This window comes from Loxodonta africana, chromosome 12 (genome assembly GCF_030014295.1).
Source record: "Loxodonta africana isolate mLoxAfr1 chromosome 12, mLoxAfr1.hap2, whole genome shotgun sequence".
NCBI lineage: Eukaryota > Metazoa > Chordata > Mammalia > Proboscidea > Elephantidae > Loxodonta > Loxodonta africana.
In genome coordinates this window covers 65243336-65256610 of record NC_087353.1, presented here as the reverse complement: position 1 = coordinate 65256610, position 13275 = coordinate 65243336, and the positions used below count along the sequence as shown (strand labels likewise).

Here is a 13275-nt window from a genome sequence, read left to right as displayed (position 1 = left end):
ACGGTACCTGGCATGCAGAGGGTAATCAGAGGGTATGGTTATGGTTTTAGAGGGTGCTGGATGACTTTTATAACCCTCACGCTTGTTTTTTGGCTTTCTCTTGTGAGTCCTGAGAGAAGGGATTTGCAGAGTTGCATGGCTAGTCAATGTGCCTTCCAGGGCATGAGAGATCCCCGTGGAAGCCCAGCCTTTTCCCAGTGGGGTCTGCCCACCTCACAGTCCCAGGCATGGGGTTCTGTGCCCCAGCCTTCTCTGAGGGGTGGAGGCAGGAACCAGGAACAATATTGAGGATTGGATTTGACGGATTTTATATTCTATTTTAGGAGCCCTGATGGTGTGGTGGTTAAGTGCTCAACTATTAACCAAAAGGTTGTTTTAACCACCGTGTCACCAGGGCTCCTCTTTTAGGTTAGCAGTCAAGTGCAAACCATTTGTGCCACCCAGGGACCTTTCTTTGCTAAAAGAAGATGCAAATTTAAAAGTATTACTAAAAAAAAAAAAAAAAACAGATGATTATTCTTCCATAGAATACCAAGGAGACTGACCTGGAAGAATTAACAGATTAGATTGTGAAAGAGGTGATGGTGCCAATCTCAAACATGAAGAAGAGACTCCCGCAGTTTCTTTGTGTCCAGGTGTCTGAGAGCAAACACTGGCAAGGACAGTCCCCAGGGAAACAGCCCAGTGAGTTGGGCAGGAGAAGAGCTTCAGCATCAGACAGACCTTAGCTCAGTCAAATTCCCCAAGTCCAGGCCCTACGGACTGGATGTGGGGTACCCACCACCCCTGCTCACGGAGGCACCATGAAGGTGCACCAAGATGACACAGATAATGTACAAAGCCCTGGGGCTCGCCTGGGACAAATGCTCCATTCTCGCCCTTGTTCCCACTTCCCTTGCTGCATTTATTTTGCAAGCTGCTTAGTTTGGGTGACAGCCACGTAGGTTAGAAGCCCACCAAGCCCATGGAAATGGCTGTGAAAGTCAGTCATTCTTAAAAGGGTGCTGAAGCAGTTTAAAATGAGCACAACCCATTGGGAAAGCAATGTGGCGATATGCAGAGAGTCACAAGAAAACATTCGTACCCTTTGAACAAGAAATTCCGCTTCTGGGAACTTATTCTAAAGAAATAATCCAAAAGAAAGAAAACGCTGAATTCACAAAGCTCTTCATTATAGTTTAGTTGAAAATCATGTAATATTGGAAGTAACTGAAATGTCTACAAGCAGGAAAATGGTTACATAAATTATGGCAAAAGTCACAAATAAACTTTTACTCAGAAAAAAAAAAATCAGTTATTAAAACTACCACAACATGGGAAAATTCTTACTCTACAATGAAAAGAGAGAAAAGTGGGGGTGGCGCTGGAGGAGGACAGGACCACGGGACACTCTGAAACCAGGAGGTGTGTTTACAAAGATTGAGAGAGACACCAAAAATGCCTAGGTGTTTGTATAAGGTGATGAAATCACAGGGAATAAGTCTTCCTTTACTTTCAAAACTTTATGAGGTACAATTTTATTTTCTCTTATGCATAATACACATCCAAAGAGTAAAGCAAAATATCCTATTTCCTCCAGGTCAATAGAGATAAACACAAAAGCTAATTACGGTTTTACAAGGGAACCAGGCAACAGAATGCAGGGACAAATAAAACCAAATGCAAATACAGCGATTTCATAATGGCTTCCAAGGTCACTAGATAAAGGTGGCTGGTTTGAGATTTGACATTCACCAAAAAACCCCTGTCCCTAAATCTCTACAGCATTAAACGTGGGTGGATTTAGCTCACTTACGATCCCACTTATTTCCCACCTAAGATGCTAGAATGTTCCACCACTGCGCTGCCAGCGTTTCCTGAGTGCTCGCTCGCTGCCAGGCGGTGGGCTCGTCACTTTGCAGCCACCCTCCTCATCTGCTCGGGGTAACAGCTGTGAGGTGGCACACGGGGAACCAGAGGCTCAGGAGGCGGGCACCTTGCTTGTACAGCTAGCTGGGACTTGACCTGAGGTTGGTCTGACTCATGAGCCAGCGTTCTTTTGTAACCGATTTTCTCAACTGCCCTGACATATGGATGGGTCCAGCCGAAGTCTGCAGTTCTGCTGGAATATTATCGGACCCCAACAGCTCCCTGTTAACCCGCTGCCGTCAAGTCGATTTCAACTCATAGAGACCCTGTAGGACAGAGCAGAACTGTCCCACAGGGTTTCCAAGGCTGTAAATCTTCACCAAAGCAGACTGTCACATCTTTCTCCCTCGAAGTGGCTTGTGGGTTTGCACCGTCAACCTTTTGGTTAGTAGCTGAGCAGTTAACCACTGCACCACCAGGCCTTCTTCCCACAGCTCCAGGGCCCTTCATTTCAATGTGAGTTTCCCTTCTCAGCTGGTATAGCTGGGAGCCAGTCTTGCTATTTTGGTCTTACTCACTCCTCTATCCTTGCACTGTGCCCCTAGAAACTGCTTGACAAGTATGTCCATTGAAAGAATAAACAGTGTAACTCACAAAACGCAAGGCCAAAAGCACTCACTACTTCACTGTCCCAGCCTCCCTCTGGCTGCAATGCCCAGCCACCCGCCTCTCTGGCTTCTTCCCCGCCAGCTTTCCTCCCCGCTCCCTCGCTCCACTCCAGGCGCCCTGCTCCTTGAATAGCCAGACTCTTTCTCACCTCGGTCTTTGCACTTCTGTCTGTCTGGAAAGCATCTGTTCTCTCTGTCTAGAAAGCTCCTCCTTCAACTCCTCATTCTTCAGGCGTCAGCATGAATGTCACCTTCACACACTAGCTTTTCCTGACCACTCCATCTAAAGCACAGGTCCCTGGGTAGTGCAAAGAGTTTGCTCTTGATTACTAACCTAAAAATTGGTGGTTCAAACACAACCAATGGTGCCATGGAAGAAAGGCCTGGCAATCTGATTCCATAAAGATTACAGCCAAGAAAACCCTATGGGGCAGTTCTACTCTGTAACTCGGGGGTTGCCATGAGTCAGGATCAACTCGATGGCAATGTGTTTGGTATGGCTGTCTAAAGCACTGCCACCTCCTTGTCCCCCTGCCCTTTCTTTCCTTTGTAGCTTCTACTACAGTCTGGTATCAAACCTGCTGTATGTTCACTTATTTTTTGTCTCCCCCAATGTCATCTTAGGTGTGCAGAAGGCAGGAACTTTCTGCCTGCTTCTATTCTACGCTCCTGGGCATAGCACAGTGCCTGGCAGATTACAGGAATCGGGCAGCTCTTTGATGAATATATGAATGAATATCCAAGTTAGGAGTGATTTACTAGTAAGGGTTGTTTGAACTCCTTTGACAAGTCCTTAAGGAATATAAAGCATGGGGTTTTTGAAAAGAGTCAGCCTCCTAAAAGTTATATCTACTTGGCAGGGGTGGAAAAAAACAACCCCAAAGAAAAAAGCAATGACCTCCGAATCCAAAAGGATGAAGTGGAATGTTCTTTGGATACAAGCAAAACTCTTGAAACAAACCACACAAGCCCTCAATTGCTTGCTAAACCATATACTTCCTTTAGCTCAAATTCAAAGCACACTGCTATGTTCTGATTTCTGGAATGGGCTTGAGGAGCTAAGCTCCTGGATGATTCCTGCCTTGCCACAAGAACTAGACTGAGGTGAACGGCCAAAATTCCCATTCAGAAATTGATTCTTAAAGTCACAAAAGCAAGCATTTCTAAGGTGGATGACTCTGCTTTGAGGGTGCCTTTGCTATTTGACACCATTTGATTGTCTTCTCCCTTGCTCCAAAACCCACGGGTCCTGTGATTTGAGAGTTGCTTTCGTGAACTTGTAAGGCAGACAAAAGCCTAACAAGAGACCCCAGGGGAGTCCTGGTGTTCTCAGGGGCTGTGTCGGTGCTTCGGTCAGCAACATGGGCCAAGCATCCCACATGGGACAAGGGGTAGGGTGGGCTGCTACCCCAGGAAACTGGCATCCAGGGGGCTCACAATGCGCAAGGGGCAGAAGGAAGACGAGCACACCTGTCATTAGGGACCTGCCAGTGGCCTTTTGCAGTTAAGCTTTCCATTGAGTCCCCACAGTCAACTCTGGAAAAGCGTCACATGCTGCTTTATGATGAAGAGATAGCGGCTCAGAGGGGAGTCAGAATCCCAAAGCCCAGGCCAGCTTCCTCTGCCATGAACCTGACAGCCTCTGCCCTGGATTTCTCCATTTCTCTCCTGTGGGTCAGGACTACCTTCCCCCCACAGCCCCAAGCAGGGCATGATGTCATTAGGTGAGCTCACAGGCAACAGCCAAGGTCCTCCCTGGGCTCCAAGACCCCCAGGACCCTGCACTGCCAGCTCTCTGGCCTTATCACTTCCTACTCAGCCTCCCTCACTCGGCTCCAGTGGCCATCAATCCTGGAAGGTGGCAAAATACGCTGCGTCTCTCTGGGCCTTTGCCTCCCACAGCTGTCCAGCCCACCCCCATCTTCCGCCTTAAGAATCATCCCTTCTGACGCCTCCCCAGGCAGGATTTGTAATGTCCCGACCACACAGACCTCGCCCTCCACACGGTGGTTCCTTGAGGACTGGGCTGTGCTTTCTGAATCCCTGCTGTCCAGCCAGAGGGGTTTAAAGTTTAGTCTCTGGAGGCATACAGTCTGGATTGAATCCTGGCTTTGCTCCTTACTAGCTGGGTGACCTTAAGCAAATCACTTGACCTCTCTGTGCCTCAGTTTCTTCCTCTGTAAAATGGGGATAACTGTGCCAATCTTCTATGGTGGTTGTAAGGATTAAATGAAGAAATCCAGGTAAAAAACTGATAATGAATGAAACACTCTGTCACAAAAGACATAAGCATATGTAAATGTTAGGAAAACCCAAGGAGCCACGAACCAAAAAGAAGGCAGAATGTAGCCCAGAGCAGCAGCTCTTGATGCTCACAGCCTCTGGACCTTTTGGCTCAGGGGCCGAGGCGGGCCTCCAAGGCTGGGCCTCTCCGGTGTGGGGATGCTACCGCCTGGCAGGCATGTGACCTCTCCATAACTGAGGAGAACCCTTACGCAGCAGCATCTCTTGAGCCAGCCAAGGTGCAGGGTGAGCATGCAACATCAAGACAGAGTTGCTGACATGATACACAGTTGTCAGAACCAGTCCTCCGTGGGCACCGATGCCAGGGACAACCAGGGCAAACATTGCCACCCACAAACGACACCGTGCGTCCAGCTAGCGGGGGCTGCAGAGCTGGCTGGGCACATGGAAGGAAGGCGTCAGTGGCTTAGACAGGGTGCGTCCTGTGGTGAGGTTTGTGGTTTTGCTCAGACAGCAGGGAATGTGGACTGACATAAGATGCATGGGTCTGACTTCCTCGGCACCCGCCAGGCCCCCGAGGCAGAGTCACCGGCCAGGTAGGGTGGAGGAAGGCCACAGAATCCTTTTGTCTGAGGCCGGCACAGCATGCCAGTCCTGCTTTTCAAAAACCAAAAGTATAACACCTCTCCTGCTCTGATCACAGTTGGCTTAACTCGGAGGAACACACAAGCTGATGACGGGAGCTGAGTGCAATGAACTCCTTTAAATTATCCATTAATATTCAGTCTCCAGGGAAGGATTTTCTAGGAAAAGGTTCTGGTGCTTTCTAACAAAGAAACTGTGATCTCACAAGGGTGATAAAATACCATGAACAGCCTTACTGAGCTGCCTCCTAGAGCGCCTGCTTCAGAAAAAAAGTGTGCTGGTAACAGTAGCCAACGCTCCAGCAGAGTTCTGAGAACCACACTATGCTCCTCATACACGTCCGTTAGCAGGCGCCAGAACCACCGGCGCATCTGCGTGGGCCTCACCCGAGATCAGCCAGATACCTTAACATTGCATCTCCCGGGGTCCCGGCACATTGAACTGAGCTCACCTGTGGTGTATTCAGTGGGCTCCCGCCCCCCGGCCCCCTCCACACATACATGTTACAGAAACCCAGCCTCCTGGTTTCCTCTCAGGGCTCAGGGGTGGGTGCTGCTGTGCTCTGTACCCAGAGGCAGCCTGCCTGCAGCTGATGTCCAGTGCCAAAGAAAATAGAATTCCAAGCCCCATGTTGCAAAGGCAACATTCTTCGGGAAGTTATCTAAACTTGTGCTGGAAGGTGGCTCCTGACTTGGTCAGGGACCCTTTCCTCCTGCCCTGGGAATGACTGTGGGGACAGCTTCCTGGGAAAGGACAGGCAGAGCTCACTCACCCGCCGGGTCTTCTCCACATCGCCGCAGGGCAGGCGCTTTACAAAGTCAATGCCTGTCAGCGGCGTGCCTGTTGGGGGTAGCAGGATAGAGGCGTCCATCATGAGGTACTCCACATTCATGGGCTTCATCTAGGAACAAGACAGCAAGAAAAACTTTAAAGAAGGGCACTCACCTGAGGAGGATGGGGTGGGGAAGGGCACACAGGCCTCTCACCTTCCCCAGCACACAGTAAACCTAGCTGTGTGAGTCCTGGATTTACACTGAAGGGACGCCTTGAGGCAGCCAGGTCTGTGAGCCACGTGCCCTGTTTGTTTTTCTAAGTTGCGGATTTTTCCTTTAACTGAAGCAACAGCTTAGACACTCTGGAGAATTATCTTCCTTGCAGTGAACAGCTTTACCTTCTCACCCTCTCATCCCCCCTGCACCCCAGCAGGGATGGGGGGGAGTCACTAAGGAGGCCGGTCCCTCCAGGATGGCTTACCCCTAGGAGGGTGAGCCTGCCTTGTGCCTGCCTCGATGGTAACAGGTGTAGTAACGGCGCCTCCTGTTTAATGAGCAGCCCCTTCTGGCCTGCTGCTGTCGGGCTCATCATACTTTGTGCATTAAACGGGAGACCATCAGTGCAAAAGTCAAGGCCTGGGTTTAGTGCAGCTACCCAAGGGCCTGTACCTACTTCATTTCACTCAGCAGTGCGTTTCCTCAAGACTGTGCTGAGGACTGACTTTCAGATACAGACCTGTAGGTATTGCCTTTGCATTTCTCTAGAGTGCAGAGCATTGTACAGGACACACAATAAGCATTTGACTCAAACAGACAAACAAATAGAACCTGGATGCTCCCTAGGCAGGAGAGGGGAGAGAAGAGGATCATTTGTGGGGCACAAGCTCTACAGCAGGCTCCTCCCTGGGTATGTGATACCCTGCCTGGGCAGCCACATGTAATGGTCTGCATTTCACAGATGAAAAAAACAAGGCTCAGAATTGAAGCAGCCTACCCAAGATCGCACAGTTAATAAGCAGCAAAAGCAGAGACTGAGCAGGGGTTTAAGAGCTCAAGCTTTTCTGCACTGTCAAGCAACAGATAAGCTCTACGATTCCCAACAGGAAACCAAACTGTGGAGGGGATGCTACCAAGGGAGATAAAACGGTGACTAAGCACCCAGTCCACTTCACTCTGACCAATGGTCTCAAGAAAGAGACGCTATTGTCAGGGGCCAGAGGATACAAAAGGATGATGCCGTACGAGAGGCAAGTGGTGGACTCATGCAGCCCCACGTCACCATGAGGAGGCCTGGGCACGGGCTGCTGGGGGCTCCTTGGGCATTCCTGGAGATGAATTATGCCAATTTATGTTTGCCCCCTGCAAAGGCTCCACAGAGGCCTCACACATGCTGTGAGCAAGGATGCCGTGAGGCCCAGGTGTCCACAGACCCCCAGTGAAGAGTCTGGGAAGCCAAGGAGCCGCTTAGCACTCCCTGCCTGCCTTTTTCTTTCTGACACTTTACACACTTAGGTTTATTATAAACTTCCCTTGTCACTTCACTCTTGGGTGAGTAATATCCACGAGAAGGACCATTCATCATCTACTGATTGAGTGCCTCCTTAGCGGCAGGTGTTGGGGATGCAGAGATGAACAAAACAGAGAAAGCTGCCGACTTCTAAACCTATTGTTTCCCATGACTTGGCCTGCTGGACGGTGGAAGGAAGACCCTCTGTTGGTGCTGCAGATTCATGGAAAAGCCACACACTGGAACATTCCAGTGAAGCGGAAAAGAGAGGGGGCAGCACGACATATAGAGAGGGGCAAGGGATTGGGAAGAGAACAGCTTGGCTTTGGAATCCCGGCTCTGCCACTCACCAGACAGATCTGGGCACTCTCTGACTCAGTTTTCTGATGGGCAAAAGAGGTAAAACAACAGCAGCTATACCCTTTGGGTTGACGTGAGGATTAAGAGATTTAATACATACAATGTACTTCACACAGTTGGCACAGAATAAGTCCTCAGTAAAAAGAACCTCCCTGAATGTCTGCTAAGAGTGATGGAAAAAAAACCAACTCTTCAGACAGGGACTGGACTGGACTATGGGACAGAAAATGATACTGGTGAGGAGTGAGCTTCTTGGATCAAACAGACACATCAGACTATGTGGGCAGCTCCTGTATGGAGAGGAGATGAGAGGGCAGAGGGGGCCAGAAGCTGGCTGAATGGATAGGAAAATAGAGAGTGGAGGGAAAGAGTGCACTGCCTCATTAGAGGGAGAGCAACTAGAGTATATAGCAAAGTGTATATAAGTTTTCGTATGAGAGACTGACTCGGTTTGTAACCTTTCACTTAAAGCCCAATAAAAAAAAAGTGATGGAAAAAAGCAGAAACAGGCAGTGTTGATAGCTGGACAACATGAGGAACATGGATAATGTCACTAAAATGGTACATGTCAAAAACGCTGAAATGGCAAATATTTTGTGACATGTGTACTTACCACAATTTTTTAAAAAAAGACAGTACTGGGACAAAGAGCAAAATTAAATATGCACTGTGTATTAGAGAAGAGCATTGTACCAATGACGTTTCCTGGATTTGATAATTGTCCTAAGGATATGTAAGAGAATGTCCTTGGTCTTAAGAGAAACATGCTGACATATTTAGGAATGAAGAGTCATGAGCTTATCATCAACTGCTTCAGGAAAAAGAAAAAAAAAAAAAAAAACCCTAATTACAAAAAAAAAAAAAAAAAATCCTGTAAAAACATGATTCATATCAAAGTGAATCTTTCTGACCCATCTTATGTCACAGGCCAGCCTGGGTGGGGTGGTTTAACCTGCAGTCTCCACAGTGGTGGAGATGGAAAGGCATCACATCACGTGCACTTGCCGATCAGTCTTTGCCACTCAGTCAGAAAGCCCAAAGTCAGACAGAGTCTCTAAATCTAGGCGGAGTGGACTCAGCAGGCCACAGGCCAGAGACACACCCCAACCCATGGACATTCTGGCCAGTCTCTTACCGTCATGCTCCTGTACTCATCTTCAAACATGTCCAGAAAAATTTCTTCTCCCTAAAAAGAAAGGAGGAAAAAGATTATTCCTTTCCCCTCCGACAAACAACAAAGTATTATAAGCTCCAGTTTGAGGCTTTTGGGGCCATCTGTTTCTCATTAGCGAGTTCTCGTAAATCACCAGGAAGTAAGACACACACGTGAACACAAACACACACGCTCAAATGAAAGACGAAATATCAAATTGCACCACTGGATGTTTTTCTCCATTTTTTCTTTAAACATGTAATTTCTTTGGTCAAAGAAATTAATTAAAAATAACACCATATATAATTAAAACATAGACCAAGTTAATATTTCAAGCGTTAACAACATCAATTTGTCCAGAATGGTTGGAGAAATGGGGAAACCCAGTTAAGTTGCCATAATAAAATAGAAGGCTCCACACCTCTGCAAGGTTTCCTTCTGTTGTACACAGGGTCACTATGAGTCAGAAGCAACTTGACAGCACCTAACAGGTGCTCCCTTCAGGATTGTGTAGTTCCTCAGGGCCATGACTCTGTCCAGGAGGTCCCCTCAGAACAGGGTCGGGGATAAGAACTTGGCTCCGAGACATGTAAAACCAAAAACCAAGAAAAGTTGCCATCAAGTAGATTCTAACTCATGGCAACTCCAGATGTGTCAGAGCAGAACTGTGCTCCATAGAGTTTTCAATGGCAGTGATTTTTCAGAAGTAGATTGCCAGGCCTTTCGCTGAGGTGCCTCTGGTGGATTTGAACCACCAACCTTTATGGTTAGTAGCTGAGTGCTTTATCATTTGTGCCACCTGGGGACTCCTTGGACATGTACACCAGGGTCCAAAGCCAAGCTCTACCTCTTGGAGCCTCTCTTTGTTCCACTGCAAGATGGGCCCATGTCTGTCTGGGTCATTGTGAAGAAGACGAGAAATGTTAACATGCCTGAAGTATGGAGCATGGAGCCCGCCACTCAGTCGGGGTTGGATGAACATTAACACTCACTGCCTTTATGATCACTACCGCACGGGAACAGAGCTATGAACAGGAGGGGAGATTCAGCTGAATGGTGATGCTCTGTTAGAACTGTCCTTGTCTCTCCGTAAGTTCTGAATGAGCCAAAAAAGAAGGGAAGAGGTTCTTTTTATACTTTTCCAGTTGTCAGAACTATGGGTAAACTTGAATATTCTTGCATGGTATGGGTACCATCAACGGCAATGACAACCCCTGAAAGCATCCAACAGTTTTTGAGACATTCCACTTGGAGTATAAACCTTATAGAAAAAAAAAATCCGAGTTAGGTGAAAGCCCAAACTCAAATGTAACACTCCATTTGTTAATAAAAAAGAAAAACCTTCTGGGAGAATGCTTGTCTATACATCTTTATATTTTTTTGCAATCCAAGAGCTTTCTGTTGTTCTTGTTAGGTGCTGCCAAGTCAGTTTTGACTCATAGTGACGCCGTGTACAACAGAATGAAACACTGCCCGGTCCTGTGCCAACCTCACAATCATTGCTATGTTTGAGTTCATTGTTGCAGCCACTGTGAGCTTTCTAGTGGGGAAATAAACTTAAAGCTATACTAGAAAGAGGCCCAAAGATGGCAAAGGCAACCATGAGGGTTTTGCTTCCTTCTCAGCTTTGCTGAAGGAGGTCTGTCCTCACTAGAGGCCACGGAGGGGGGTCGGGGGGGGCGGTGGGAAGCTGGGATTTCCAGTCTAAGGGGAGACTGGGCTTTCCTCCCAGTGCATGGGGCCAGCAGTGGTGCCACCCTTGTCTGGGCACGTCCATTGTGCTGCAGCTGGATGGGGCCATCGGAGCCTGGCAGGTGGATTTCCAGATTATATGACCTGGTTTTATCTCAAGGAACCCTGACAAAAATGGACAAGTGGCTTAAAAAGACTCCAACAAAGAAACGGCAATTTGAACAGAGTACAGATAACGAAAGCACAGGCAAACAACAAAAGGGCAGAGCTGACATGCTTCCTCCTCCTCTCAGGGCCCCTTTGCCAGCCACATTTGGAGGGGAAACCACCACCAATGGTATCTGATACATAGGCCAAGAGATGTAAAAATTAATACATCTACTTAGAATATGGATTAATCCACTATTGCTAAAAAATGACGAGCCTTGCTTAAGAATATATTATGCCTTAAGATATGAGCCAAAGAAAACCACCATGATTAGATATTTCAAAACTTATCATCTGGAACCTGAAGACAAATGTCTATGAATTTTGCAGATATTGAATATCATGCTGGTGCTTTATAAAATCTCAGTAAGCTTAATGACAAATACTTTAGAAGCCTATATTTCTTATGCATATAATATACATGATATAACTCATAATTTATACATATACATATATAATTCACAAATAAGTCACATGTATAGAACATACAGACTTCATATATTCACATATAAGTTCATCATCCACAATTTATCCACACATGTATATATGTCTACAATTCATAACTTATATACAAATTCATAAACAAGTGCATATATAATTCATAAACAAACCATCATATACAAGAGATGTGTACTCAAAATATTTTACAGATGGGCAGCAAAGTTCAGAGACCACTGCTCTGGAGATTATGAAACTGAGCATTTTTATTCAATTAAAAAAATAACCCAAGACCCATGACCTTGACGTATACAAGCCTAGACACCACTACCCTGTTTACGTAAGACACACAATGATGCTCTGCCATTTACCTTATAAAAATGGCGCACCAGGTGAACGCTTTCTTCTCTTGCGCCCTGTTAAAAAGAGGACAAAGGCGTGAAGGAGGTTGTGAAAGCCAATGAGTGGGGTAAATTGCTAAGTCTAAAGTCTGAGTGGATATAAAATAGACGCTGGGCTAGTATCCTTAATATGTAAAATGGTTCTTAGCAGAGAGAAAAAGTGGGGAAATAACAAGCTATTCAATTTAATGGCATGGAGAGTTGTTAATATACAGTTAAATGCGGAAAAAATAGGTTACAAAATATAATCATTATCACTCCATTTTTATAAAAAGTTCATTTGTATGTATACATGTATATATGTGTACATGGATATACATATGTACATATACATGCATGCACACATATACACACACAGTATAAAGACTCACACAAAAGTGGTAACTACAGTCAACACTTTTTGCCTCTGTATTTTCTAAATTTTCTAAAATAAATATGGAAAATAAAAGGGAAAACAAGAAAAGCTACTGAAAACTTCACAAACTGTGTGTGTATACTTATATTACTTTTGTAATACAAAAAGAAAAATCCTGGAGTCAAACGCAGAAGCCAAATAACTGTAATAGAAAAATCACTAAAATTCAATAGTTAAGCGGCCTCTTCAAGTACATCTTGGAGCCCTGGTGGCGCAGTGGTTAAGTGATATGGCTGCTAACCAAAAGGTCAGCAGTTTGAATCTACCAGCAGCTACTTGGAAACCCTATGGGGCAGTTCGACTTTGTCCTACAGGGTCACTATGGGTCAGAATCAACTCGACAGCAATGGTTTTTTTTGGTTTATAGGGTTGCTATGAGTCAGAATCAACTCGATGGCAACAGGTTTGGTTTTGGGTCAAGCAAATCTCAGCTGCAGGAAGTTCCCAGTTGAACAAGGGGGTTGGAGTGGACATCAGGCCCAGCTGCTGCTGGCTGCTGCTGTGGATGCCACAGACAGGGGCCTATGATCTGGACACCAGCAGTAGCCCTTCTGGCCTACTGCACCTCTCCGGGCCAGTGCACACGGAAGCGGGAAGGAGAGGCCTCACCTCCAGGCAGGCCAGATGCACATCCTTGATGATGCAGCCGCTGCTGGTCAGAACTTGCTGCTTTAGGAGCAGGCAACTCAGCTCCAGTGTCGCCAACCGGATCTTCCCATCTGCAGAGCACACTGTGGTCAGCCTCAGGCCTGCCCCCTGCTGTGCACCCTTCAACAGTCTCCTGGCTTACCACTGCTCACGCCCCCAACATCCAGGGGAGACACAGAAGGAGCCCCCACATGCCCCTCCTCCCCAATCAATTACAATTCATAGCCCCCAACAAAACTGCCTATACCAAATAGTTCCCTGAAGTCCTCCTATCAC

At 46.8% G+C, this 13275-nt stretch overlaps 1 protein-coding gene across 7 annotated transcripts in view; it reads right to left on the bottom strand.

Moving 5' to 3' along the window:
* Positions 1 to 13275, bottom strand: part of CLEC16A (C-type lectin domain containing 16A) — a 250398-nt gene that overhangs the window by 118964 nt on the left and 118159 nt on the right. For all 7 annotated transcript variants that reach the window (XM_064295577.1, XM_064295579.1, XM_064295578.1 and 4 more), the window contains exons 14-17: positions 12961 to 13070; positions 11907 to 11951; positions 9181 to 9231; positions 6178 to 6306 (exon numbers count right to left, since the gene is read on the bottom strand). In XM_064295577.1, the coding sequence (XP_064151647.1) occupies positions 6178 to 6306; positions 9181 to 9231; positions 11907 to 11951; positions 12961 to 13070 (335 nt within the window). The remainder of the gene's footprint in view (positions 1 to 6177; positions 6307 to 9180; positions 9232 to 11906; positions 11952 to 12960; positions 13071 to 13275) is intronic.